The sequence below is a fragment of the Rattus rattus genome, chromosome 4 (genome assembly GCF_011064425.1).
Source record: "Rattus rattus isolate New Zealand chromosome 4, Rrattus_CSIRO_v1, whole genome shotgun sequence".
Lineage (NCBI taxonomy): Eukaryota > Metazoa > Chordata > Mammalia > Rodentia > Muridae > Rattus > Rattus rattus.
This window is the reverse complement of record NC_046157.1, coordinates 34,602,190-34,629,081: the sequence shown is the minus strand read 5'-3', so window position 1 is coordinate 34,629,081 and position 26,892 is coordinate 34,602,190. Positions and strand designations below refer to the sequence as shown.

The 26,892-nt window shown below is 40.3% G+C and overlaps 1 protein-coding gene across 13 annotated transcripts in view; it reads left to right on the top strand.

Moving 5' to 3' along the window:
• Window positions 1-26,892, top strand: part of Bbx (BBX high mobility group box domain containing) — a 239,410-nt gene that overhangs the window by 191,217 nt on the left and 21,301 nt on the right. For all 13 annotated transcript variants that reach the window (XM_032900285.1, XM_032900286.1, XM_032900282.1 and 10 more), the window contains 3 exons: window positions 13,551-14,541; window positions 15,443-15,578; window positions 18,248-18,396. In XM_032900285.1, coding sequence (XP_032756176.1) covers window positions 13,551-14,541; window positions 15,443-15,578; window positions 18,248-18,396 — 1,276 coding nt within the window. The remainder of the gene's footprint in view (window positions 1-13,550; window positions 14,542-15,442; window positions 15,579-18,247; window positions 18,397-26,892) is intronic.

The window sequence follows — 26,892 nt, the reverse complement described above, 5'->3', positions numbered from 1 at the left end:
AGTTCTGTCGGCTTTTTGTATGTTCATGGATATCTCCTTCTTATGTTCGGGAAGTTTTCTTCTATAATGTGTTGAAGATATTTACTGACCTTTTAAGTTGGGAATCTTCGCTCTCTTCTATACCTATTATCCTTAGGTTTCGTCTTCTCTGTGTCCTGAATTTCCTGTGTTAGGAGCTTTCTGCACTTTGCATTTTTTGACTGTTGTGCCAATGTTTTCTATGGTATCTTCAGCCCCTGAGATTCTCTCTTCTATCTCTTGTATTGTTGTTGCTGTATTGTGTCTGTTTCTCCTGATCTCTTTCCTAGGTTTTCTATCTCCCGAGTTGTCTCCCTTCATGATTTATTGTTTCTATTGCCATTTTCTTAGATCCTGGATAGTTTTATTCAATTCTTTTCCAGTTTGGTTGTGTTTTCTTGTAAGACTTTAAGGGATTTTTGTGTTTCTTCTATAAGGGCTTCTACCTGTTTACCTGTGTTGTCCTGTATTTCTTTGAGAGTTATTTATGTTCTTCTTAAAAATGATAGAGGTATCATCATCATGAGGTGATTTTTAAATCTAAATCTTGCTTTTCCAGTGTGTTCGTATACAAAGTATTTGGTTTGGTGGATGTCCTGGACTCTGATGATGCCAAGTAGTCCTGGTTTCTGTTGTTTAGGTTCCTGAGCTTGCCTCTCGCCATCTGGTTATCTCTGGTGTTAACTGGTCTTGCTGTCTCTGACTGTGACTTGTCCCTACTGTAAGCCTGTGTGTTAGCACTCCTAGGAGATCAGCTGTCTCTGGGCAGAATTCGGGCATGGAGAGAGATAGCACAGGGTCAGATCCAGGGCACAGATAGAAACCGGAAGGATCCTGTCCCCAGCTGCTCCTCCTTGATTCCTGTGACCTGAAGGCTACGGGCGGTTCCCTCTGGGCAGAAGTGGTGGTCTCACCTGTGCTCTCAGGTGTGTCAGCACTCCCAGGACACCAGCTCTTAACTGGCAGGACTGAGTACGGAGAGCTCTGGCACAGCTCCAGGGTGCAAAAGGAAGCCAGAAGGATCCTGTCCCTATTATGCTTTTTTTGATAGTAACATGAACCTTTGGGATGCTTTCCTGGGTGCCAAAGGAGGGGAATCTTCTTTGTCACTTTCTTTCAGTCATAAAAAGGATTTCTTATTAAATCAGAGCTCATTAAAAAAAAGTATTCTTGTAATTTGTAGGGATGCATCTCAAATATGAAACAGATGCTATGGTTTAACAGATGCTTGGATGCTGGTATCATAATTTAAGGGGTAAAATTACTGAAATAAGGCTATTTCAGTTACAGAAAATCAACTCTGCAACATTTGAGTAAAAAATATGTGCTTCTGATGAAACTGGGTTGCTGAAAAATCATTTGGCAGAATCTTTATTATTATTTGTGTGACATGAATTTGAAGCCATAAACACTCCAGTTTTTAAGTAAGCATCAAATGCACAGTGGAAGAACCAACATTGCTGGTGATCACCAGTAGACTAATGCTCTCTTTAATTTTTATCCCATTTGTAATTCTCAGGGTTTTTTTTTTCTTCATTAAATAATCTATTGTCATTTCTGGTAACTCTAAAAAGAAAATATACACATTACGAAGGGGAAAACATCAAGAAATTAGTTCCAATTTCATCTGGACTCTTTTTTTCCCTACCTTCTATTCCTTGACCGGCCTCTCCCCACCACCTGGACTCTCAGTCATCCTAGCAGGTGATGTGTGGAGCACCTTGTCTTTTCTCCCTCCTGAAGAGAGAACTATTCTCCAGTTTTTGCCCCACTCTATCAGGAAAAGTGAAGTCAGCTCTACTGTTAAAGATTAAGGACCGGTATGCTAGTAGTACATCCCTATGGTTTGCTGAGAAACAAGCAATGCTCTAGATGTAAATGCATTGTGACATCCTTTGCTTCTCTGACCAAGCACAAACAAAACCAGGGAACTGGCAGCAGGGAGACTTGGAGTAGCTCTCTCTATTCTTAATTTTGACAGTGGAACACTATGTATTTCCCAAAGGTAAAGTAAGTAAGTAGAAAATAGATTAGTTTGATCAAACAGGAGGCCACTGCACACTAATGGGAAGGGATTGGCAGATGGCAGACCTGGGGCAGTGACATCAGAGAAAGTATGACAGAGCTGCCTTTGCTCAAGAGGCTCTCAAGTACTGCGGAAGACAGGAGTGGCAGTCACCTGGATTGCATCTATACAGCTCCCTTGATTAAAATATTTATTACTGTTGCTTAATGAGACCAAAACTAGTCACCTTCCCTTCCTGATCCTATAGGACCCTATTCCATGTGGCCATATCCCTTCTGATCCCTGACAGGCTGTCTTTTCAGTATTCTAAATATTCTTAAGAAATAATTCTTAAGAAAGTCCTTGGCATGTATCATCAAGCAGTGAATAAAGAAAGAGTAAGTCCATCAGTACTTAACTTGGCATGGCATCAGCAACCTAAGGAAGCAGGGGCTTATTTTGTCTTGAAGGAGCATAGAAGGCATGGTGGCGAGGCACAGGAGATGATCAGCCTGTCTTGTTACTGAATGAGAAGTAAGGCTAGGTTATAACCCTCGTGGATCATCCGACAACCCACCACCTCCAGTCAGACCCCACTCCTAAGCACTTGAAATCTCCTGAACCAGCTCCATGTGCAAACCACAGCGGGTTCTTTCTCTACCACAAGAAACAAAGCTCAGCACTGCCCCTTCTATAGCTGCAATCCTTGCTAGAGAAATGGATGAGTGGATCTCCCAAAGCTAGGGAGATTGCTTACAAGAAATACAATCTGGGACCCTGGCAGAGGCATGTGGTGGTTTGAATGCTGCATCCAAAGGAAATGGCACTATTAGGAGGGGTGGCCTTGCCAGAGGAAGTATGTCACTAGTGGGTAGTCTCAGAAGCTCTACAGGCGGAGTGGCTCACAGGTCTTTCTTGCTTCCTGTGGACCCCGATGAGGAGCTGTCAGCTCTGTCTCCAGTACTACACTGTGTGTGCCTGCATGCTACCCTTCCCTCCATGATGATCATGAACTAAACCTCTGAGCTGTAAGGCAGCCCCAATGAAGTGTCCTTTATAAGAGTTGCCTTGATCAAGGTGTCTCTTCACAGCAATACAAACCCTAACTAAGACAAGGTGCCTTCCACCAAGCTTAATAACCTGAAATCCATCCCCAAAGCACACAGTACTCCTACAAGTTTTATACACAGAGACTCGATGATGATAATGAAGGGGATGATGATGAGGAGGAGGAAGGTAATATAAACTATAAAATAAAAGGAGCAAAAATATTTTGTATCTGTGTTTATTGCCATGGTCTGTACCTCCCTCAGCAGGTAAATTTGGTGGGATGTTAGCAGGAGGCAGAACCTTGGGTTCTCCTGCAATGTCAGTTTTGGTTTTCAAAGCACCCCCTCCCCAGGCAAATGTTCTGACTAGAACATGTGATTTGACATTTTAGTATGTAGATATTTTTGTATGTGAGATTAGGTACACGTTTATGTATGTGCACATCCACATCTGAACACACCTGTGGAGGCCAGAGGACAGCCTGAGTTTCTAATCCTCTTCAAGCGCAGTCTACTTTGTTTTCTGAGTGAGACAGGATCTCTCGGGAGGGCCAGTAGCTCTCCGCTTAAGGTTTCATGTGTTCCCACCCTCCCCACTCTGGGATTACAGCTGCCCCTCGGCATGGTCTTTACATAGGTGCTGGCCATCAAGCTGACATCCTTGACCATCTATCCAGCCTCACAATGTGTAGCTTTAATGTCTGAAAGTGACCTGGAAATCCTCAGCCTTGTTCCATGTATTTTAAAGGGATCTATCCAGCTAGGATTGGAGCTTTCTGCTGAGATCAAAAAATTGAGAGCAACACAGTGCTCTTTGTTCAAGCCTCCACGAAGTTCATACTGTTCAGTTAATCAGTTCCTTATGCTGGCAAGTGCTGAGATGCATTGTTTCCAGTCATTTTGAGATTAATTAGGCTAATCATCTACAGACAGCTCAGCGTCCTCCCTGGGATGACAGTTGGGCACAAGAGTTGCTGCAGTTCTGAAGATGCTGTGAGGAGATGGCTTTATCTGCATTGTCTTAAAATTCTAGAATCGGGTCTCTGTAGTACCAAGACTATCTGGTTAGCAAGCCGAACAGTGTAGTCACTAATTCTAACAGACAAGGGTTTGAGAGGCTCTGCCATGCCAGTAAGAGTGAGGCTGCTGTTGTTACCTACAGACCCGTCACACATCTTTAGCAGAATGAGAACTAAAACCTATAAATCACCTAAGATCAGAAGCAAAGGAAAGCTTTACCTTCACACAAAGTGTTGGTTTCTTAGAAAGTGAAAGAGGCTAAGCCTATGTCTAAAATCACTGCTGTTAGTTCTTATGGTAATTTTTATGAAATAGTTTAATCTTTGTTAAAATGGTAGAACCATTCCTTCTAGTGAAGTCTGTTTAACTTAAGGTAATAAGGAGTGCCATTTACTATCTACTGTATGCTGAGCATGATTTTGAGAACTTGGTATGCATTGATTTAATTCTTACCGTGGTCTGAGGAAGGAACTATTATTATTTTTATTTTTCATATTAAGAAACCAAAGAATGTACAAGTTTGCTTGGTAGCTTGCTTACTTCATTTGGACAGTAAGTATCAGGGTCTAGGTAGGAATCCAGATACTGTGTCTTCCCTTAAATAGGCTTTTCAGTCTTGTTTAAGACAACTATAAAATGCTGTCTTAGATGTTTGTTATAGGTGTGTGTGTGTGTGTGTGTGTGTGTGTGTGTGTGTGTCTGTCTGAAATAACATGCTTAGGGATACTGTCAAAAACTGGAGCTTAGATTTCCTTTTTAGAAAATCTTGCACCTGTGAAAGCTGGCAAGTTATATACCACTCTGTGTGTGTATACTTCTTAGATATGTGACGGTTATTGGGAATTATTGGTATATAAGTCTTACCCTGAAAGGGAGTGCTCTTTAGTTGCATGAAGATGATATTAAAAGAAAAGAAAGGAATTTAGAGCAGCACACTTCCATTGCATTCTCATCTCAGTTTATCAACCTCGTTGACATTTCTGTCAGAAGTTGAGAAAACAAGATGTCATGTTTCTTCACATAAACCTGCTATAACATAGAAAACTGTGGGTCTGGGATTTCAGGAGAATCAGAAGAGTTGTTATTAACCATATTTATTAAATAAATAAGGACATAGGTTTTCTCAGAAACTTCAGCATCTTAATTTTTCTTATATTCTTAATTGCTATAATGATGCATAAACCAGGTAAAGGGTTGGTAGAGATAAATTTTCTATAGCATCTGTAAAAAATCATTTATAAAATTATATATTAAAATTTTTCAATATTTATAAACAATATTGAAAAACATAGGTAACTCCATGGATAATCTTATGTAGCTATTCTCCCTGCAACGTTAGCATCCCTCATTACTGCTGATGATCAGAGGTGCTTGACTGAAGTGTGACTGTATGTAAGTGTTCTGGTGTATACTGTCTTGCCCTCTCAGCCACCTCAAACCCAGACCATATAGCTGCACATCTCAATTTCTAATTCTAAACCATAAAGTTATGCAAGGGAATCTTTTATTTAGCATGGGTGTATTTATCTTGTGATTCAAGTTTCTGGTTATTTAAACACCTCCTAAAACTTTTATTCTCACTCCAAATTACACACACCAGTGTATTTTGGAGGGAGCTGAAATACAGAACTGTTTTTAATAACTGTCATCAACAACTTCAGGGACAACATCAGATGGCCATATGGTACCAAAAGAACTCTGCCCATCTAGAATCCACAATGTCCAAAGAAATATTCAGTGAAGAAAATGTTTAAGTTGGCCCAATGTGTTCATCTAACCAAAGATAAAATTGTTCAACATGCTCAGATCTCAGTGTTCAGAGATATATAGACAACTGTTCTGTGACCGTTTATCCTCCATGATGGAAAGTCTGATTTTCTTAAGAGTGCTATCATTATTCTCAAGATCTGTAGACTGTATATGGTATAAACCATTCTGGTTTTAATTAGAGAAGAAATGCATATCTTAGAAATGCTACTAACTGCTGTCTTAGGGTTAGAGCTACACTGATTTAGCAGATAATAAGCCAGTACAAAATTATTGTAAATATAATTTACATTTGTTTTGTACTAAAAAACAAAGGTTTTAAAATTAAAACCGATTGTCAGTGGGCTTGTTTGCATGTCACCTTGTTTTTACTGTAGCTGATTTCCTTGATAGTCCACAGTAAAAGGCAACGTCTAGGAGTTATGTGGCCTGTCTGGATGCTGCTTACTGAGGCTTACGAGTCACGAGACTCTGCTGTGCTGTTACTTGTCAGGATTTATTAGTTTTCTCTCCCCATTTCATTGTCTTTTAAGGCAGGACAAGAACTGGATCACTGTCTTCATGGTTGTTAAAAGAAATGCATTTATCGTATCTCTGATTCAGAGACAAAAATTTGATGTCCCATACATTTATTATTCTCTTAAAACTAGTCCTCTGCAACAGACCCCAAGCCTGAAAAGTGGTTTCCCTGAACCCAGGGATATGAAATACAGTCTCTTCACTCATATTTTATCCCCTTGAGTATTGATATATAGTTTATCTTAACATTTTAAAGAAAATAACTTGTGCATTGTTTCAATATGTTGTCTGTGAGGATCAGGCCCAGTATCTCAGCTCACCCTTTCCTTTAAGGAAGGAGTTCCATTGTCTCCAGCATACCTCCTTCAGGCCTGTTTTTCTGTACAAAAGTTGGGGACCACAAATGTGGTTGCTGTTGGCAGAGGGAGCTTTTAAATATTTGTGATTAATTTTCACTCATACACTTGGGAGATGTAACTAAGAACTCTATGATTGTCAATCAAGGCCTGGCAGTAGTGTGGTGATAATTAGCATTGTTTTTAAAGACTCATAAAATAAAGTTTCCCTAGTTTGAATTAAAATGCACTGAAGACTCATAAATTACCTAAGGACTAATGAGCATTCAATTTAACACAATTATCTATTGAAAGCCTTCTTTAAACCTTTTCAAAGATATGAACATATTCTTGAAGGAGAATTCAAAGGTGAACAGCATGTGTTCTATGCTGTTGAAAATAGAGTAGGACCTAAGGGAACTGACAATAAGTATCAAATATTTATGTCCATCTTCGACTTAAAACATTAACATTTTAACTTCTTTGAATGCTGCCCTGGGAATTCATTCCATCACTGGAAGGTGCCCTGATGATTTTTTTATTCTTACTTTGAAAAAGAGTGTTCAATTTAAATTAATAATAGGAAGATAAATTGTCATTTACCCTGTCAGGCACTATTTCAAGACCTGATTCATAACCAGTTCTCTATTAAAGGACATCTTGACTAATAATCATCATTAATTCTGTATTTCCCACAATGCAGTTCTGTTCCCTTGAGCTCACATTGCTTTATGTTCTTTTATGCCTGTTGTGTGACTGACTGCATGCATGTGTGTACATGTGTGTATAGTTTGCATGAACATTCCTAAGATCCATTGTGGATGTATACACTCAAAGTACATGTAAGTAGACAGACTAATATGCAAAAGTAAAATCGAGCACTGGAGAGAACGCTCGGCAGCTAAGAGCCAAGCCACTCTTGTGAGGACCTGGGTTCAGTTCCCAGCACCCATATAGTTGGTGACTCACAGTCATCTGTAATTCCAGTTCCAGGGGATCCATCACCACTTTCTGGTCTTCGTGAGTACTAGGTACCCATTTGGTACACAGACATACATACAGGCATACATATAAAGATGATTTTTTAAGTCAAACTAATGTTATATGACAAGACTTTTCCTGAGGAGATACAACACACATATTTACTCACCCCAAGCATCGAGCTCACAACAGACCAAAGTATGGACATCACCACAGTCCAACTTAGTGGACCAATGAGTTTCCTTGGGGTTACTTAGAGGAATATGAGTGAGGGGTTACTGATAGGACCATAAACAACTCAAAAGACAGCTACATGACCAAAGCTCACACCAACATAGTGGGAACCTGAAGCACACTCCACAGCCTGCAGGTGGCTCCTCAGGGTGGAGAGTGTTCTCGAAAACTGCCTTGCTTGGGCTAAACCCTCGTAGGCCACTCTGCTGGTGTCAGTGTCTTTGCAGCTTGACTTATTTATCTGTGAGTGATTCTGTCTTAAGGAGCTGTCTTGCAGTGTGGAAGGTTTCAAACCCAGAGGAAACTGCTACACAACTGATCATAGTTACATATTTTTTAGAGTTTTCTGAAATTAAATTAGTTTGAGATCTTCCTGAACTCAATTTTATGTGTAGGGTTTTTTGTTTTTTGTTTTTTTTCCTGCCCCTAAAGAATTACTGAATTCTGGATTTAAACATGAGAATAAAGCAGTTAGCAGATCAAAGACGATGGCATATTGCTTGTGATACTGATAGGACTGTCAAGTGACAGAAGCATCCTTACTCTGACGTGTGTTCTATGAGATGTAAGACTCCAGAGTTGTGTTACCACAATGTATTGTTTTCACTCTGTTCCAGGGACCATTTTGAGTTCTGTACACTCCGTGGGCAAGAAGTATTAACACCCACATGTTATAGATTGGGCACATGAGGCACAGAGTAGTTCAGGGAAACCCGTGACTAGTCTTGCACAGCAGAGTCCCCCTTTCATCAGCATAACCCGTCAGTGGCAAAGCCCATCTGCAATCCTGCAGTCTGGCCCCAGAATCAGTACCTTGAAAGTACCCCTCAATAGAGAAGTTTCTTGGCCCCAAGAGTACATATATCTTAATAGAGTCATTACATCCATACCTGTCCCCAGGTTCTGTTTATGTCAAATGAGGTTATCTATAATGGTTAGATAATAAATATTTAAAAAAACAACAAATAATATAGTTGAGTTTTATATGGTGGCCGGGAAACTTAAGTACTTAAAAGGGAAATATTGTAGACGGAGGATATATTAGAGTTGTATATATCTTTTAGACTTAAGAAAAACTGTATCAAAACCTTCAGAAACTAAAACAGCAAATGAGCCTCAGATGAGGTGAGATACAAACACCGATGACAGTTGGCCCCTCTGTCCTCCCTCCATACCCGCTCTGTATGTTAGGGTTTGTTTCTGCCCCTGCACGTCGCATTCCTGACCCGCTCTTCCTCCCTCTGTATACAAGCATACACAGGACATGCACGTCTGAGTTTTAAAAAGAAAAGTAAAGAAAAGTAAAAAGCAGACAAAAATTCAATTTTTATGACTAATAACCTCTGAATATATTTGTAACAGAATATCAACTTCGTGTAGCGAGTAATGAAGGAGAAATAGAAAAGAATTATATCAACAGTAAAAAGTACTCTAAAATATAGTATGAAAATCTGTGTGAGCTATGAATGCAAAAAAAAAATGAAACTGGCTAGTCTAAATTAGAGGAGGCAAAGCTATCAAAAACATCCAGGAAAATGTAAAACTAAATAATTATTGTTTTTGCACTATTGTGGAGAGGGAAGAAGGAGAGTTATGTTCAAACTGGAATATGCATGGGAAGAAAGGCTAGCATGTGTAACTCAGTGAAAACGGGAGTGATGTGGTGGTCGGAAATTCATTTGGCTTTCCTGTACAGAAAAATCCCACTGTAGGCTATGGCGAAACCTTGCAGATGAGATTTGTCTCGGTTTTGGTAACCTTTGACAAGTGGGAAACAGCTCATAACAAATGGGGAAACCCATTCTGACTCCCAAAGACTAAGCATTATTTCTAAATGTAGACTGTTATTTCATAGGAACATTTAAAGGTGTTCTAATCCTGGAAGGTGCAGAAAAGAGGCTGAAAACCGGAAATTAATAATTTCCCTGGCAAAACCTGTGGTCACGGGTGCCGTCCCAGAGTGGCTCTGCTCAGTGCTATGACCTGCCACTAGCTGCAGAGCTCAGCTTCCATCTGTGCGGAGGGACTGAGAGACACCGACGGGAGCCTGGGAGGAGAGAGAAGAAAACTCAGCACAGGGAGCTAGGGAGGAGCTGTCAGGAAAGCCAAAGACATTCCTCCAGGACCAGCTCCCCACCCCACCCCTGCAGGCCCTCCATGTCTCTGCCTTACACTAGTCATTTACACTGGCCATCGGGTCTCAGGAGCATTCTTTACCCTTTTTGCTTCTAAGTTTGCTTCCTGCTGCTGCTCAGCTGAGTCCTTGGCATTTCCTGTTCAGTTGCTATGATTCCCATGAGCTGTTACAACAAACTCCCTGCATGGAGGTCACTCGGCTAGGTATGCGGCCAATTGTTTCTGTTTAGCCAGTTGAACTGACCAGTGCATAAGCCAGCTTCACTTTCTATTCGCTGTGGTTATTGTTGTTTACATTTCTCTTTAAGGCTGAGAGACTGCTGTTGGTATTGTTGATAGGCAGTTTGCAGTGTCGAGGGTTCAACAAGACTCTCGACAGCCTCCTAAACAGAATAGGAGATGGAGTTATAACACATTCTTAGATGGCTGAGGTTTATTAATGCTCAAAATAAACCAGACAAAAAGCGTCTACAAGTTGACCACTTGTCACTGTCCCAAAGGTTTAGGTAAAGTCATGAAAAACACTATTATCAAATGTACGGCTTACACCAAGCTGGAAGATAATTCAAACTTTGATAAGGTGAGGTTTATAAGAGAAAGGAGAAGTCACTCATCTAGGGACTAGGTACATGACATAAATTATCAAAATGTAGAATTGAAGAGATCAAGCTTCCTAGCATGTTATGTGGCTAGAAAAATCTGGGACTTTAATTGACCATAGGAGACAAAGTATGATACATTTAAGAAAACAAAGATTTCATCTCTAGTACCATTAAAAACTACCAGTATCCCTAATGAGAGTTGTGGGTCTTAAGTGATATACTACCAAAAAAACTAAGAGGACCATTTAAGAAGAATGTTGCTTCATTGAAATATCTGCTCTCCCAGCCATTATGGAGCTCATATAAATTTTAAGTTATTCGTACTATTTTTTTTTTTTGCATCCTAGTACCCTAATGAAGGTTATACTACTTCTCAGGGTGTTTTAGCTCCTATGAGTTAAGTCTGCTCACTGTGTAGCTTAAGTTCTGATATTTGGTTATAAACTCAAATTTTTATTCAGCAAAGTCTATTCTTAATTATGACAAAAAGGGTAATCATTTTTTGCTCAATACTGAAGTTCTCAAACAAACTTTTCCACTCACACATTCATATGCACCTGTATTTGTGTAAAACCATTATACTGGAAAGAAAGGTCTAGTCGGCAACCCAGTGACACCCAACTCTGGGTCTGATTTGGGTTTTGGTTAGTGAACAGATTTGTGATTTCTAGTTTTTAATAGAAGAATTTGTTTTACTTTTATAATTTTACCTCCAGCAATATAATGGTTTTTCTTATAATTTGGGAATAACACACTCTCTTTGGGGAGGGTGGGGGCAGCTTCTGAGAGCCTGAAACAGGGAAGTAAAGCATACGTAGTGCTTGGTATAATTACCTACACAAGAAATATTATGCCATTTCCCAGAATATGTCCCCAGAGTAGATATCTGTATGTGTTCTGTTTTGTTCCTAGCTCAGAAGCCTATCACGGGTGATAAGGAGAATCATTCTGAAATATGTTGAACTGAGAATAGGGTTTGCAAAGTACTATTAGGTTTGCCAAGTTTACTCTGTGCTGCAGATGCAAAGTGTTGGCTTAACCTGGCAAAAGCTCGTGCCTCGATGAAAAAAGTCCCTGACATGAGCTATGGAAGGCACCAAAGTGACAATGGCTAAGAAACAACATTTATCTTGAGAATGTCATCCTGACCTACCTCTAGAACTAGTATTTGAGCCCACATGGGATAGCTTATAAATAACTAGGGCTAGAATAGTTGAAAAGGAAAATGACTTCAAAATTCTCACAGGGTAAATATACGGGGAAGAATAATTATGTTAGTGTTGTAGCATTAGCATAGCATGTTTTTCAAGAGTGTTTCTGGTTCAGTACAATAAAGGGTAGAGCCCAGTGTCATGTCTTCTTGATGAGTTTTAAAGACTAAGTTGTATGGGTTCCAGAGAAAGGCAAGTGTTGAATATCCATCCCTGTGAATTATCTGAAGCCGGGAACACTCTTGTGATGACGCTGTTGTTGTTGTTGTTGTTGTTGTTGTTGTTGTTGTTGTTGTTGTTGTTGTTGTTTTTGTTGTTCCTCTTCCTCTTAAAAGTGCTAAGGTAGAAAAAAATGAGACAAGGGGCACCTGATACTTCTCCAGTGTATTACCCATTCAGGATTAAGTGAACAGTCCTAACAACTTGTCATTTGAGAAGATAATGGTTCTGTAGAACAGAGGTTTCCTGTGCCTATGCTGATTTTGTGCTCATTCAGCTCACCCCAGTGCCCTTTCCCATCTGTGCTCCTAATGTGCAGTAAATTACAAATGTTACACTACTTTGACCTGTGCCGCCCTTGACCAAACAACAGCATTGGCCTCTTGATACACTCTGCAAGGAGAATCCTGGCCCTGTTGTTTTTATATTGTTAGTTGTCCTCTTGAGGCCTGGCATTTGAGAGTTTATAGTTAAGTGTTTATGAGTGGACACTGAGGTATAGAAAACAGTTTACAATAAGCTGTAATTTCACTTCCTGGAACATAGCCTAAGAGTTTGTTGGTAATAAAAATCTGGAGATGAAGGTAAACAGCTTTCCTTTTAAATGTCCTATATGTGATATTTAGGAATGAAGAAGTTTTACAGTTGACCAAACCCATAGCAGATGTATTTTGACATTCAAAAGTTTACAAATTCTATAAAAATGTACACTTGTAATAGATGCATCTTATTCTATGTAATGTGTCCAGTATGTATTCAAATGCATGAATATTCTGGTAGCAATAATACAGTCACAAATAAGTATGATCAACCGTGTAAGACATAAATCGTTCCCATTGCTTTCAGAATCTACAGCCAGGCTCACCACATGAGCTCAAACTCAATGCTTTCGGATCTTCTGTGTTTTTAGAGCTATCTGTTAGCATTTGGAAACCTATAATGTGTGTTCACCAATTGAAATTTTTCTTTGTTTAATGAGTCATTATAACATTTCTGATTTCAAGTGGATCAGTGGAAGCTACCACCATTTTTCCTTTTTCCCTGGGGTGCAGGGCCAAACATCAGAACAGAGGGTGGAGGTTGTTACACACTGATATAAGTATATCATCTCACTTCTTGTCACAAAAATCCTCCAGGACAACATCTGTCTGTTTTATAAAGGTCTGGGGGCAAAAAGGAGTGAAATTCTGTGCTAGATAAGTAAAGACTAAGAGCCAACCTTGTCTGCAAGCCTTAGAATCCATCCTCTATCAAAACTCTAACTTTCATAAGAAAAGTTTCTGATGGTGCTAGGCAATGATTTAAAAATTTTTATTTGTGCTTCAATGAAGTTAGTTCAGCAGAAGTGAGCTAATTGTAAAGTTTGGAATTTTTCCTAATTTTTAAAAGTTAAAACTAATTTGAATTATGAAGTAATGGACTGTTTGGTATCCCTCACTTTGCCCACTCTTTAGATGTGCCTGGCGTCAGAAGGCGTAAAGATGGAAGGCACAGAGCTAACCAAATCCAAAGACTCAGACGGAGGACGAATCGAGGAAATGGAAAAGGGGAAGGAAGAGCGAGACATAAAAATGGAGAAAACCATTGAAACTGCATTCCAGACGGAAGCAGAAAAGGGCAACATCAGAGAGTCCAAGGATTTAAGAGACATTGAACAGCTACAGTCGAATAACGTAATGGCTATCAAAGTGGAAGACCCCAAAGAAAGTAGAAAGGAGTCAGATGACGATCAGAAATACAGTCACTTCCCTGATTTTTCTTACTCTGCCAGTAGCAAGATAATAATTAGTGATGTCCCCAGTAGAAAGGATCACATGTGCCACCCTCACGGAATCATGATTATTGAGGACCCCACTGCACTAAACAAACCAGAAAAGATAAAAAAGAAGAAGAAGAAAAACAAACTGGATCGACATGGAAATGACAGGTCCACCCCCAAGAAGAGCTGCAAGAAGAGGCAGTCTTCAGAGTCTGACATCGAGAGTGTCATGTACACCATCGAAGCGGTAGCAAAGGGAGACTGGGGTGTTGACAAGCTCGGAGAAACCCCAAGAAAGAAAGTCCGCACCTCCTCAAGTGGCAAGGGGGGCATTTTGGATGCCAAGCCACCAAAGAAAAAAGTGAAATCCAAGGAGAAGAAGGTTTCCAAGGAGAAGTGCTCAGACATCACCAAAGAGTCTCGACCTCCAGATTTCCTTAACATTTCTGCCAGCAAGAGTGTTCCTGGGGAGGTGCCGGAGAGCATGAAAGCAGAGCCCTTGACACCTACCGAGGACGCACTGCCACCTAGCCTACCAGGGCAGGCTAAGCCTGAGGACACTGACTGCCACAGGAAAACGGAGACCTGTGGCTCCAGGAAATCTGAGAGGTCTTGCAAAGGTGCTCTTTATAAAACCCTGGTGTCCGAGGGCATGCTCACCTCCCTGCGAGCTAATGTTGACAGAGGTAAGTGATTTCTACAAACCCGAAAGGACTCCGAGGCCTAGCAGAGTCCCCCTTGAAAGAAATCATCACGAATAGCTGAATATCAAACTAGTGCCTTGTGTGAGTCTTTCACGTGTCATATCCATTTCACTTTACCGGTGCACTTCCTAGCACTTAAGGGAGGGTTTGTAGGTAGTCATCATAGAGAAATTCCAGGTAACTGCGATTTTGTTTTCTCTGTTGTGGGCTGCCTTCATTTTGAAGGGTCAGTATTGAATGCTGCTTTTAGCCTGAGTATTTAAATTGATGGAATTTCCTCAGCGACACAAATAAATTTGGCAGAATCGTTACCTATAGGATCCAAAATCAAATATCCTATCTAGTGCTTTTGTTAGGTAATCAAAACCACAACTGAAGTGTTATTCTGAACGTGGTAGCATCTGTAGAGTATTTTATATGAATTCATTTCATTTTGAAGTATCTGGCGAGGGAACTCTTTCTCGGTGGGCTCTACTCCAATAAGAAGTGTATGGTTCTCAATAAGCCCTGAGTGGAGAGAGCTTGGGAGTTTGTAGTTCTCCAGGGATGTCTTTTAGTGAGCCTAGAGAAATTTAGGATTAATGGTGTCTGTCAGCAAAAGACTCTCATGCTTTAGGCTAGGTCTCAAATGGAAAAGATAGTAGCAGCATCTTGAAGCCTATAGTGCCTGGTGAATAGGACATAACTGCTTACCTCAGAGGTAAGATTCTTTTCTGCAGTTCCTTTATGAAAAGTAGTCTAATCCAAAGCGCCCTGGGCACTGATAGCTGCAAATAGTGTTGTGGAATATAGGTAAGGGGGCCAAAAAGTTACTTATGAAGGACCCGAGCTGACTTCCTTCAGTCTGGTATTCTGAGAAAACCCCTTCTTTTGGGTGTCCTAGGGAAACGAAGCTCAGGAAAAGGAAACTCCTCTGATCATGAAGGGTGTTGGAGTGAAGAGAGCTGGACATTTAATCAGAGTGGGACCAGTGGAAGCAAGAAGTTTAAAAAGAAGCTAAGGGAAGACTCCTTCCTTGGGTAAGTGCCTACGAGAACAGGTGACCTTCACTGCATACCCTCCTGTGGCAAGTGTTGAGTCTAAGTCAGTTTATTCTTTTTCTCTTAGCCCTTGCTTTAATGTGAGCCCCCTACTGAAAACAGATCATGGGTAGTAATATGATTCCTACTCTTATCCAATCACGTGAATGGTAATATCATTGACAATTTAGGTATGATAGAAACTATACACATTTTAAGCTTGGCCCTGAGTGTGAATTGAGTGTAATAATTGTAGATGCTTTATCCTTAACCACTAGGACCCATTTTACCACCTGAAGCTGTGGATGCATTTTATTTGTGTATTTATATTTTGTACATTTTATACCATTATTTATGTTTCCGTATTCTTCATGTCGGTATTTTAAAATATAATGAGAACTGGACAACAAGAGTTAAAGACATTTTGCTCAGCTCTAACTTTGATATATTTAAACAAGCTCCTTTTACTCTAAGAAAAATCATTCTAACATACATTATACATTGAATTTTGTACTAGGAAGTAATGACACATATCACTTTAAAATCACTTAGGGTTATTATTTCATGATTCTTGTTTTGCCAGCACCCTTACCAGCAGTCAATGTAAAGTATTTCAGTAGGAACTTGGTAGAGACGGCACTTTATACTGGTGAGAGAGGTATCTACAGATTCACATTTTTGAAGGGCCTGTTTTGAAGGCCCTTTGCGATTTCACATTAGCCCATTTGAAGGGAATATGATGAATAGAAATAATTCTCTATATTTTCCTAAGTATTTTTAAAGTATGCAAATTTTATGCATTAGGTATATTATATTTGCTTTATTCATAATATTTGCATTTCTATTTATGGAAAATATAATTTTTCCTTGGAAATAAAGTGTTTTAAAGTCTCATTAATTCTAAGACTCCGGGCATCATAAAATGTAAAGGTGGAGCTTTGTGGTACAGATACTTCAATATTATATTAAAATACATATATTTTAATATTATACTGAAATAATATATTTAATAGTTTAATATGTAGTATTTTAAAAGTGCAAAGTACCTTAAGTTAGTTTTACTTCCATTATGCTTAAGTAATGATATGAATATTCTCCATTTGTCATTGTTAAATGATACTTTCAAATGCAGGGTACTTTTTTTTAAAAAAGTGATCCTATGGTACCACTAGTCAATGAGATGTACTTTCTAGAAGTGCTGATACTTTGTAGTCTGAATACCAAGCCATGTCAGGAGGCACCACACGACATAAGTAGGGAAATAAAGTAAGCAAGCACAACGGAGGGAGAGAGCGCTCAGCTGCTGAGGTGTTTGCACTGCAGCATGAAGACTTGAGTCTAGCCCCAGAGCCCACATCAAAAAAAATCTAGGCATGATAGCAAACCAACTCTAGGAAGCCAGAGACAGACGGATCCTGGGGCACACTGACTAGCTAGATGTAATCAGCAAGAGCCAGGCCGTGTAAGAAGAGTCCCCGTCTCCAAAGAACAAGGTGGGCAACTCTTGAGAAACAGTACCCGAGGTTGTGTTCACGATCCTCACGGACACGTGAAGTGGTAATAGTAAGCGGTGAGCTCTTCCATAAAACTGATGATTCCACTGAGCAACAAGGTGAGCTGGGCGCTGAGGCGCACGCCCATTCTCTTTGGAAGCAGACGCATGAAGACCATGCATTCAAGCATAGCAAGGGCTACACAGGGAGTTCCAGGTCAGTCTCAGCTGCACAGCCAGAGCTCTCCAAGCCTCTCTCCATTGTTAGTTAGACAAGGGGGTTTCACCATTTGCTGAGAAGCAGAAGAGGTGAAGTAGTCTTTGAAAGTCTGTCTCAAGAGAATAGCGAGGTGTGGTGTGTGTGCGATGAGCCCAACATCCAAACTCCCTCCTCTTCTCCGCTCCTCCATTTCCTGTCTACCACGCTCAGCAGTTCTGCAGCTTCGCCCAGCTGTCTGCAGTGTATCTTCCTTAGGAATTCTCATTGAACGAAAGCCAACAGCCAGCCCAGAATCCAGCAGGCATGCTGCCATTGCTATGCTGAGCCCTTAGAGACAAAACCAGCCCAAGGACTCCCTAACTTTGCAGTCATTTGTGATTCTCACTTACAGTGGCATCACCTCTCTTGCCAGTATTCACTGAAAACTGGCTTTCCTTTCTACTTGATTGTTTCCTCATGGAGTCACCACTCTGAAATTTCTTTCCTAACATTCAAATATTTTAAAATTTGTATATGCTTTAATTAAACACTTGTCAGTAACTACTTCATCAAAAATGCAACTTATAACACTAATATATCATATTCCCTTTAAGCTTCTTCATGCATGCACATGCATTTGAATCTTTAGAGTGAGACCTGTCTGAGTAGAGTATATGTTCGCATTCAGTGTTACAAGACTAACCATGTCAGAGAGAGAAACTTTCTACTTCAACCATTCAGGATTAACCATTCAGGCCTGAATGGTTGGAGTGGAAACCATGCAGGTGATTACACAACCTTTATGTGGATTTATATTGATACTTTTTCTCAAGAATTTCTGGAATGTGGGGTTTGTTTCTCCCTTTCATAGATAGGACCCTCTTTTCGAGTTTAAATACTTAGAAATATATTATTTATCATTTTCTGTTTAAATATTTGGTCTTTTCCTAAGTGACTAATTCCCTCTCTTTTTAATAGTTCTGCAAAGCTGGATGAGGAATTTGAAAAGAAATTCAACAGCCTCCCTCAATATAGTCCTATTACATTTGACCGGAAATGTGTATCTATTCCAAGGAAAAAGAAGAAGACTGGAAACATGTCCTCAGAATCGACTAAAGCCAGCAAAGGTTAGCAGTGGCTCCCCACTCCTTCAGTACATCTGAGCCTCAGCTGCCCACCCCTCTGACTTCGGCTCCCGTGGAGAGATTAGATGTCCAACGCTGTTTTGCTCCTGCCTCCCTTCTTCTTTCTTTCCTCCTTAATTCTCCTTAGTCTCTGTCTTTGCATCATGTCAACATACGTATGGTCGTGGTGCTGTTCTCCAGAACCTTTTCGGAGCTTTGAGAGGCTCCAGGACTTGCCTGAGAAGCAGTGTTCTTTATTGTTAGTATGGACCAAGATAAGATAAAGCTACCTAGAATGCTCCAGCAATATACTTTGTTATGTTACATTTGAAAAAGTGCTTTGTTTGTTTATGTGTTTGCAAGGGCATCAGGTTTTCACTGTCTGTGTCAGGAATCTCTTCAAACTAACTGTGACCTGGGTAGATCTCTACACTCATCAGGGACAACACTCCTGTTTAAAGGGTAATTTAAAAGGGGATTGACCTTTTTTATAGTCTCAACACCTGGCACAGCTACTGATATGCCTGACCCTTGTGACATGCTCTGGGGCAAGGTCTGGGTACAAGGCATGGGTTCTACTCAGGCCTATTGAGGCAACGTGATGAATTGGCCTACCTAGAGTCTAAGTATTGCTATCACAGAAAACGTTGTCTTCTGGTTTCTCTTAAGGCCTAAAGAATGGTTAGGAAAGTTTCTCTCTAGTTTTTCATACTTTAGGGAAAGACATCATTTAGTGATGTCCTGCCAAGGACCAGGACTGGAGAGGGGAAGGATGGGTATAACTGGGCTACAGCTGCTTCACGATCATATTCTGAGTAGGGTTTGGCAGACAAGTTCTTGCAAAAGTGGCTACCTGTTCCTTGCTTATGTCAAGACAAATTGATCTTCTGATTTTATGGATTTTGAGGGAATATGTTCAATATGAATTAAGGAAAAATTACATTTATATTTTTTCTAATAAAACTTAAATCATTCTTCCTCAAGATCTATAAACCCCTCACACACTGTAATTGCCAAAACCAAAGAAGGGGTCACTTTGAGATGACTTCTCAAGATATTACTGAAAGGCTCGTAAGAATCCCTACTCTGTGATTAAAGGCTGGGGGGAGGCATAAACATAATTGTAGAACTAACCATCTCCTCTGTGGTTACTAAGAAGCCAAAAGAATAAGGAATTAAACAGGAAATGCTGCATCACCAGCTTTTCTCATCTGAGACCAATCAACTAGTGTTGTGTGGAGACCTTTCAGGGTTGACAGAGCTGAGGCAGACCCAGTGATACGCAGCTGGGCACCAGAGTCCGTCACCACCTGAATGTCAGTCTCCTTCCTGGAGATGTTCATGAACAGACATGGCAGTCAGTGGGCCCAGAGACGCCAGCTGTCTTGAGCTCCCACACCTCATGGTTTTAAAGATGCTGATAAACACAATACTTGACAACCTAGTAAAATGTCACTTAATTGATTGATGTTCAAGACACATTACTTATCCTATTTGGTACAGGTCAAGACATTCATTTTACAGTGGTGAATTGGCTAAATTATCTATCAAGGAAAATACTAATAGATTATTTTTCTAAAGCTGAAACATGAAGCTAGGATCTATTTTCATGAAACCTTTTTTTGGTTGTCTATTACAGCTTTCCTCTTCAGCCAAGATTAATAGTATTTCTTTGATGTGAAATCACTTTCTGTAGTTCTGCATTGTGCTTCACACATCATCATCTTAACTTGTTCATTACACTTCTCAAGCCATAGAGCCCCTGGTTCTTCAGTGGTATGCCAGTAATCACACGTGTGGGAAGACGCCAACACTTTAGATTTTGTTCTATGTTGTGTTTCATAAAATAAAATAGAATTAAAATAAAGCAAAACTTAAATAATATATTCTATTTAGCAAACTAAAGAGAGTATTCATAACCAATTTGCAATTTTGGCATTAAAGCAGTGGACTAGTCTGTGGGTTATTAATGAAATTATCATCCCAGCTGTGTGGTAATTGCCTGATCTTTAGGGGATAGAGATTGTTTTCTTAGACTGGAGACCCTTTGCACCTCTGCATAATGAGTCATTCAAAACAAACACTGTGTGCGAGATCATTAGCTCTTTTGTAGAAGAGTGTGTGTCCATAGGAAACTCATCTTTATCCCACAATTTCCCATTTGTCTATATTATTTTCTCCTGCATTCATTGTCATTCAACATTATTTTTTCCTCACATATAGTTGGTACCCTTTTGGGTATTTGTGGGTATATGAAATGCATAGAATTTTTCTGAAATGTAATTTCAAGAAGAAATTACTATTTATGATCTCATACAAATGCAGATCTCAGAATCACAGTACGTGCTTGGGTTAATGCTCTGTTTTCCATTTGATCTCATTGGCTTTAAATTTTTCTCATGCACTCTCATTTCTTCCCCATAGTCTCCCCATTGTGTCTGTCCCATCCCTCGGTTCAGAAGCCTCACACTGACTAAATATCACCTCCTCCTGGACTTGGTCTACTTTGTCATAGGAGAACACAGCATGATGGATGCTTTAGGAACAGAATTTCCCTCTGCGTCTAAGACCCAACTATCCAACACTGTGATCTATGTAGCTCACAGTGCACATCAGCTGCAGACGCCCAGACTTGCATTGTTTGCCAGGTTATCTCCATTCTTTCTCTGTGATTTTGAATGAAAGTTTTAAATCGTGAATTTAAGCTGAACTGTTGCTTCTGAGAAGCTTCCTTTTGAAACATCATTTTTTATACAGATAATATATGAAGTGTTGGTTACAAAGGGCCTCAGAAGTCAGAGTTCTAGGAAAATAGCAAATCTCAAACAGAAGTAGGGTCTTGAAGAAAATGTAAATTGAGTTCAAGTTGGAAATGTTTAAGCTCCATCTTGACCCTTGACTTCTCATAATTCTTTGTATTTTTATAATTTTTTTTGGCCCTTGTCAAATGTTGTCTTCTGATTTTCCAAATCCACATTGTTATTATGGTTAAATGGGGAGGTAGAGCAATAACTGCTCTTTGAGAGGTCCCTGGTTGACAGTACTCATGTGGCAGCTTACAACCATCTGTAATTCCAGTCCCAGAGGATCTGACACCCTCTTCTGGTGTCCACAAGGATTGCACCGACATAATGCAACTAAAACACCCATATACATAAAATTTAAAAATGGAAAAGATACTAAATGGCTAAGCAGGAGCTAGCTAAGTACAACACCAGCTTAACATATATAAAGCCCAATAGAAAGCTTAATCCAGCTACTATCCCCTCCCCATGAATTGGCTAAGAACTACGGTTTGTTTTTAAATCATAGTGGTATTCAGCACTTTCATAACATCAAGGAGAGAATCTGCTGTTGTAAGTTGTGGTCACTTTCAATCACTGACACTGAGGATAGCCAGGCTAACCTCTCCTGTCTGCAAGTTGTAGTTCCGAGTTTAGGTAGAACTTTGTAATTTTCCCTCAAAATAGTTGAAGGTCTTCATTGACTTTCTCAGGAATTTAGTGACAGTACATTTGCAGCTATAAAATGCACACTATCATGAATTTTTTCCTAAATCTTATTATGTTTATTTTGATAAACTATAGTCTTCCAGCAATATACTTATTTTTATTTATACTTGATTTGTAGTTTTTAATTCTCATTCAAAGAGTTGGCTCTTATACTTGTGTTCTCTCACACACTTTGTTGAATCCCTTCCTCAGCTCTCTTCCTCCTACCTGACACAGCCTTGAGTTTCTTAATTATGGGTGTCCAGACCAAGAATGTAGTTCCATCCATTCATGACTACTAACTTTTTTTCCCCATCTTTATTAAATTGGGTATTTTGTATTTACATTTCAAATGTTATTCCCTTTCCTGGTTTCCAGGCATACATCCCCCTAACCCCCCCTCCTCCCTTTCTATATGGGTGTTCCCCTCCCAATCCTCCCCCTGTTACCACCCTCCCCCCAAGAATCCTGTTCACTGGGGGTCCAGCCTTGACAGGACCAAGGGCTTCCCCTTCCACTGGTGCCCTTACTAGGCTATTCATTGCTACCTATGCAGTTGGAGCCCAGGGTCAGTCTATGTATAGTCTTTGGGTAGTGGCTTAGTCCCTGGAAGCTCTGGTTGGTTGGCATTGTTGTTTATATGGGGTCTCGAGCCCCTTCAAGCTCTTCCAGTCCTTTCTCTGATTCCTTCAACGGGGGTCCTATTCTCAGTTCAGTGGTTTGCTGCTGGCATTCGCCTCTGTATTTGCTGTATTCTGGCTGTGTTCTCTCAGGAGAGATCTACATCCAGTTCCTGTCAGCCTGCACTTCTTTGCTTCATCCATCTTATCTAGTTTAGTGACTGCATGTGTATGGGCCACATGTGGGGCAGGCTCTGAATGGGCGTTCCTTCTGTCTCTGTTCTAAACTTTGCCTCCCTACCCCCTGCCAAGGATATTCTTGTTCCCCTTTTAAAGAAGGAGTGAAGCATCTGCATTTTGGTCATCCTTCTTGAGTTTCATGTGTTCTGTGCATCTAGGGTAATTCGAGCATTTGGGCTAATAGCCACTTATCAATGAGTGTATACCATGTGTGTTTTTCTGTGATTGGGTTACCTCACTCAGGATGATAATTTCCAGTTCCATCCATTTGCCTACGAATTTCATAAAGTCATTGTTTTTTGACAGCTGACTAGTATTCCATTGTGTAGATGTACCACATTTTCTGTATCCATTCCTCTGTTGAAGGGCATCTGTGTTCTTTCCAGCTTCTGGGTATTATAAATAAGGCTGCTATGAACATAGTGGAGCATGTGTCTTTTTTATATGTTGGGGCATCTTTTGGGTATATGCTCAAGAGAGGTATAGCTGGGTCCTCAGGTAGTGCAATGTCCAATTTTCTGAGGAACCTCCAGACTGATTTTCAGAATGGTTGTACCAGTCTGCAATCCCACCAACAATGGAGGAGTGCTCCTCTTTCTCCATATCCTTGCCAGCATCTGCTGTCGGCAGAGTTTTTGATCTTAGCCATTCTGACTGGTATGAGGTGGAATCTCAGGATTGTTTTGATTTGCATTTCCCTTATGATTAAAGATGTTGAACATTTCTTTAGGTGCTTCTCAGCCATTCAGCATTCCTCGGCTGCGAATTCTTTGTTTAGCTCTGAACCCCATTTTTTTATAGAGTTATTTGTCTCCTTGCAGTCTAACTTTATGAGTTCTTTGTATATTTTGAATATAAGCCCTCTATCAGTTGTAGGATTGTTAAACATCTTTTCCCAATCTGTTGGTTGCCATTTTGGCCTGACAACAGTGTCCTTTGCCTTACAGAAGCTTTGCAGTTTTATGAGATCTCATTTGTCATTCTTGATCTTAGATCATAAGCCATTGGTGTTTTGTTCAGGAAATTTTCTCCAATGTCCATGTGTTCGAGATTCTTCCCCACTTTTTCTTCTATTATTTTGAGTGTATCTGGTTTGATGTGGAGCTCCTTGATCCACTTGGACTTAAGCTTCTATTTCTTTAGGAGTTATGGGGTTGTTTAAATGGTTTATCTGTTCCCGATTTAACTTCAGTACCTGGTATCTATCTAGGAAATTGTCCATTTCCTCCAGATTTTCAAGGTTTGTTGAAGATAGGTTTTTGTAGTAGGATCTGATGATTTTCTTGAAGTCCTCCATCATCATGATCAAATGCGATTTTAAATCTAAACCTTGCTTTTCTGGTGTGTTTGGATATTCAGTGTTTGCTTTGGTGGGAGAATTGAGCTCCGATGATGCCATGTAGTCTTGGTCTCTGTTGCTTGGGTTCCTGCGTTTGCCTCTCGCCATCAGGTTGTCTCTGGTGTTACCTTGTTCTGCTATTTCTGATAGTGGCTTGACCGTCCTATAGGCCAGCGTGTCAGGAGTGCTGTAGACCTGTTTTCCTGTTTTCTTTCAGCCAATTATGGGAACAGAGTGTTCTGCTTTCAGGCATGTAGTTGTCCCTGTCTACTGGTCTTCAGCTGTTCCTGTGGGTGTATGTCCTGAGTCCACCAGGCAGGTCACTTGGAGCAGAAAAGTTGTTTTTACCTCTGGTTTCGGGCCTGAAGTCACTCCTCATTGCTGGCATTCAGCTCTCTGTGAGGGCAGCAACCAGAAGGACCTGCCCCTCCTTCTCCAGGGTCTATGTGCATGGGGGGGGGGCAGATGGCGCTAGATGTTTTCCTCTAGAGTCAGAAATGTGGGCAGAGAGTAGTCTCCTCAACTTCCCAGGCGTGTCTGCCCCTCTGAAGGTCTAGCTCTCCCTCCCACGGGATTTGGGTGTAGGGAAATATTTGACCGGGTCCCTTCAGATCCGGGCGTAGCATGACTCCTAACTTAATAGTGGCTGATAACCTTCCAACTTACTCAGATAAATGGTGAATAGCTGGGTACAATTTGCTATGATTTATTGTGAAGGAATTTATGGATTTATTAGCTATACAACCAATACAAATACAAGAAATTATAGAACTTGAGGAACGTTCTTGGCAGTAGAGTTAGAGTGAGCATTTATGACACAACAGTTCAGAAGAACAGGTTCACTTAAGAGCAGAATACCTCTGGTCTTGAAAAATCCCTATGCTGAGCTCACAGTGAAGTGGCTTCTGTGTCACTGCAAAAAGATTTTCCCAAAATGTCCATTTCCCAAGAAACCCTGAGTGTTGATGCCTTGGAAAGGTCATTGTAAGATCTCACGTCAGTCTTTCCGCCTTGTCTTGTGGCGAGTCTCTGTTGTTTTTACCCTGATGTAAGTTTGAGGGCAGAGCAAAGGAGACCTCCTTGTTCAGGACAGCCTTCCCCAGGTCTCAGGTGCTGACCTGAGCTGCCCCACCGACCAGCACTGTGTGATGCAGGTGATGCTGGTAGTCTCTGAAACAGTTTGCTAGGGGAAGAGATGGACTTAGAAGCCTGGAGGGGAGTGTGAGTGAAGAACTTTTGATTCCTGAATGATTCTACCTAGGACTTTTTCTGCTTTTCATTTCTTTTTCACCCAATTTGTGGACCCTTCTATGTTAATATAACAAAAGGAAAAAGATAGTTCTTAATTCCCTTGTATTTCCAATTTTTTTTGCATGTTTTAAACTTTATTTTCTTCAGACAGCTTGTCAAACACATGTGCCATGCTGGTGAGCAGAAATGAAATTATTTGTTTATTGACTCCTAAATCACTGCTTTTGTGACTGATTAGATCTTACTCATTACTTTCCTTTCATGTCCTTGTCACTATTTTGGAAGAAGCCATCGTTTGTCTACAGTATTTATAGTCATCTTTTGGGGGATGGTTCAAAGCAAGGGATTTTTTAAATGTAAGCTTATATAAACTCTTCTACACACAAAGCCAGCCTGCATGTTTGCTTTTTGTGTGTGTGCAAATATGGACAGATTGGTCTTCAGCGTTGTCCTTACCTCAGACTTTTTATACTCCTTTTCTTCTTTCTAAGCCATTCCAAATCAGTCTGTGCCTGTATCACTTTCCGTGTGGGGCAAAATCTTGTAATTCCCACAGGTAAGTCAGTAGGGTCTCTGTGAGCCTCAGAAAGTCTCAGAAAGTTTCTTATGCTCTCTCCTACTTACTGTCCATGATCACCTACATGCTTTAGGTGTCATTCTTGTTGGACTGCCTGGGTTTACGAAGCACAAGGACCACTGGTGCAAACTCACTGTTGAGAACATGGCTCGCTAGCATACTATGTATGTACCTGACAGGTTTCCTTTGTTCTTGTGAACTTAATTTTTCTTCTTTCTTTTTCTTAAAATTTTTCTATTTCCATTTCAAACCATCCCAATTATTCAGAAGTATTTGGTATGGGTTATTTACAAGAATGACTTGTGGTCATAACATTTGCAAAGATTTGTGCTAACTTAAAAAATATTTCTCACCCATTCTTGCCAATCAGTGCTATGGGAGCTTTGTTGTTTAGGAAGTGAGCATTTTTGGGAAGCTGCCCTATACTAACCTCTATCTAGGCATTCTGATCATAGCTGAATAAAATCAAAGAGCCTGCCGTTACAGAGGTTTCATTAAACTAGGATGACCAGAATAGTAATCAATCCCCATGTAACCAAAGAATGTCACATATTTGAAGGTTAAAATGTTATAAAAATTAAGAGAACAGAGAATAGAACAAGTAGACAAATGATCAGCAAGGAGAATGACCACTTGAACAACATTCAAACAACTAGAACTAACAGACAGGACCCCACACTTGCACAGTGAGTACCTCAGGTATGTGGAACAGTCTTCATAATTAGATATGTGCTAGCTGTAAAGCAAAGTGATCAATTTAAAATTAAGCTATCAAATATTTTCTCTGGCCATGGTAGAACAAATTAAAATCAGAGTAGAAGAAAGCGTTAAGTGATGAGAAATGTGGATGAGAACAGAGTCAGAGTGGGAGGAGGTACAGGCAAGCTATTCTTAGAGAGGAGTTTACTCCCTTCCAGGAAGGTCTGAGATCGCTACTCCAAGGAGCCTTTCACTTAAGATACTGAGAAAGGCAAGCCCAAA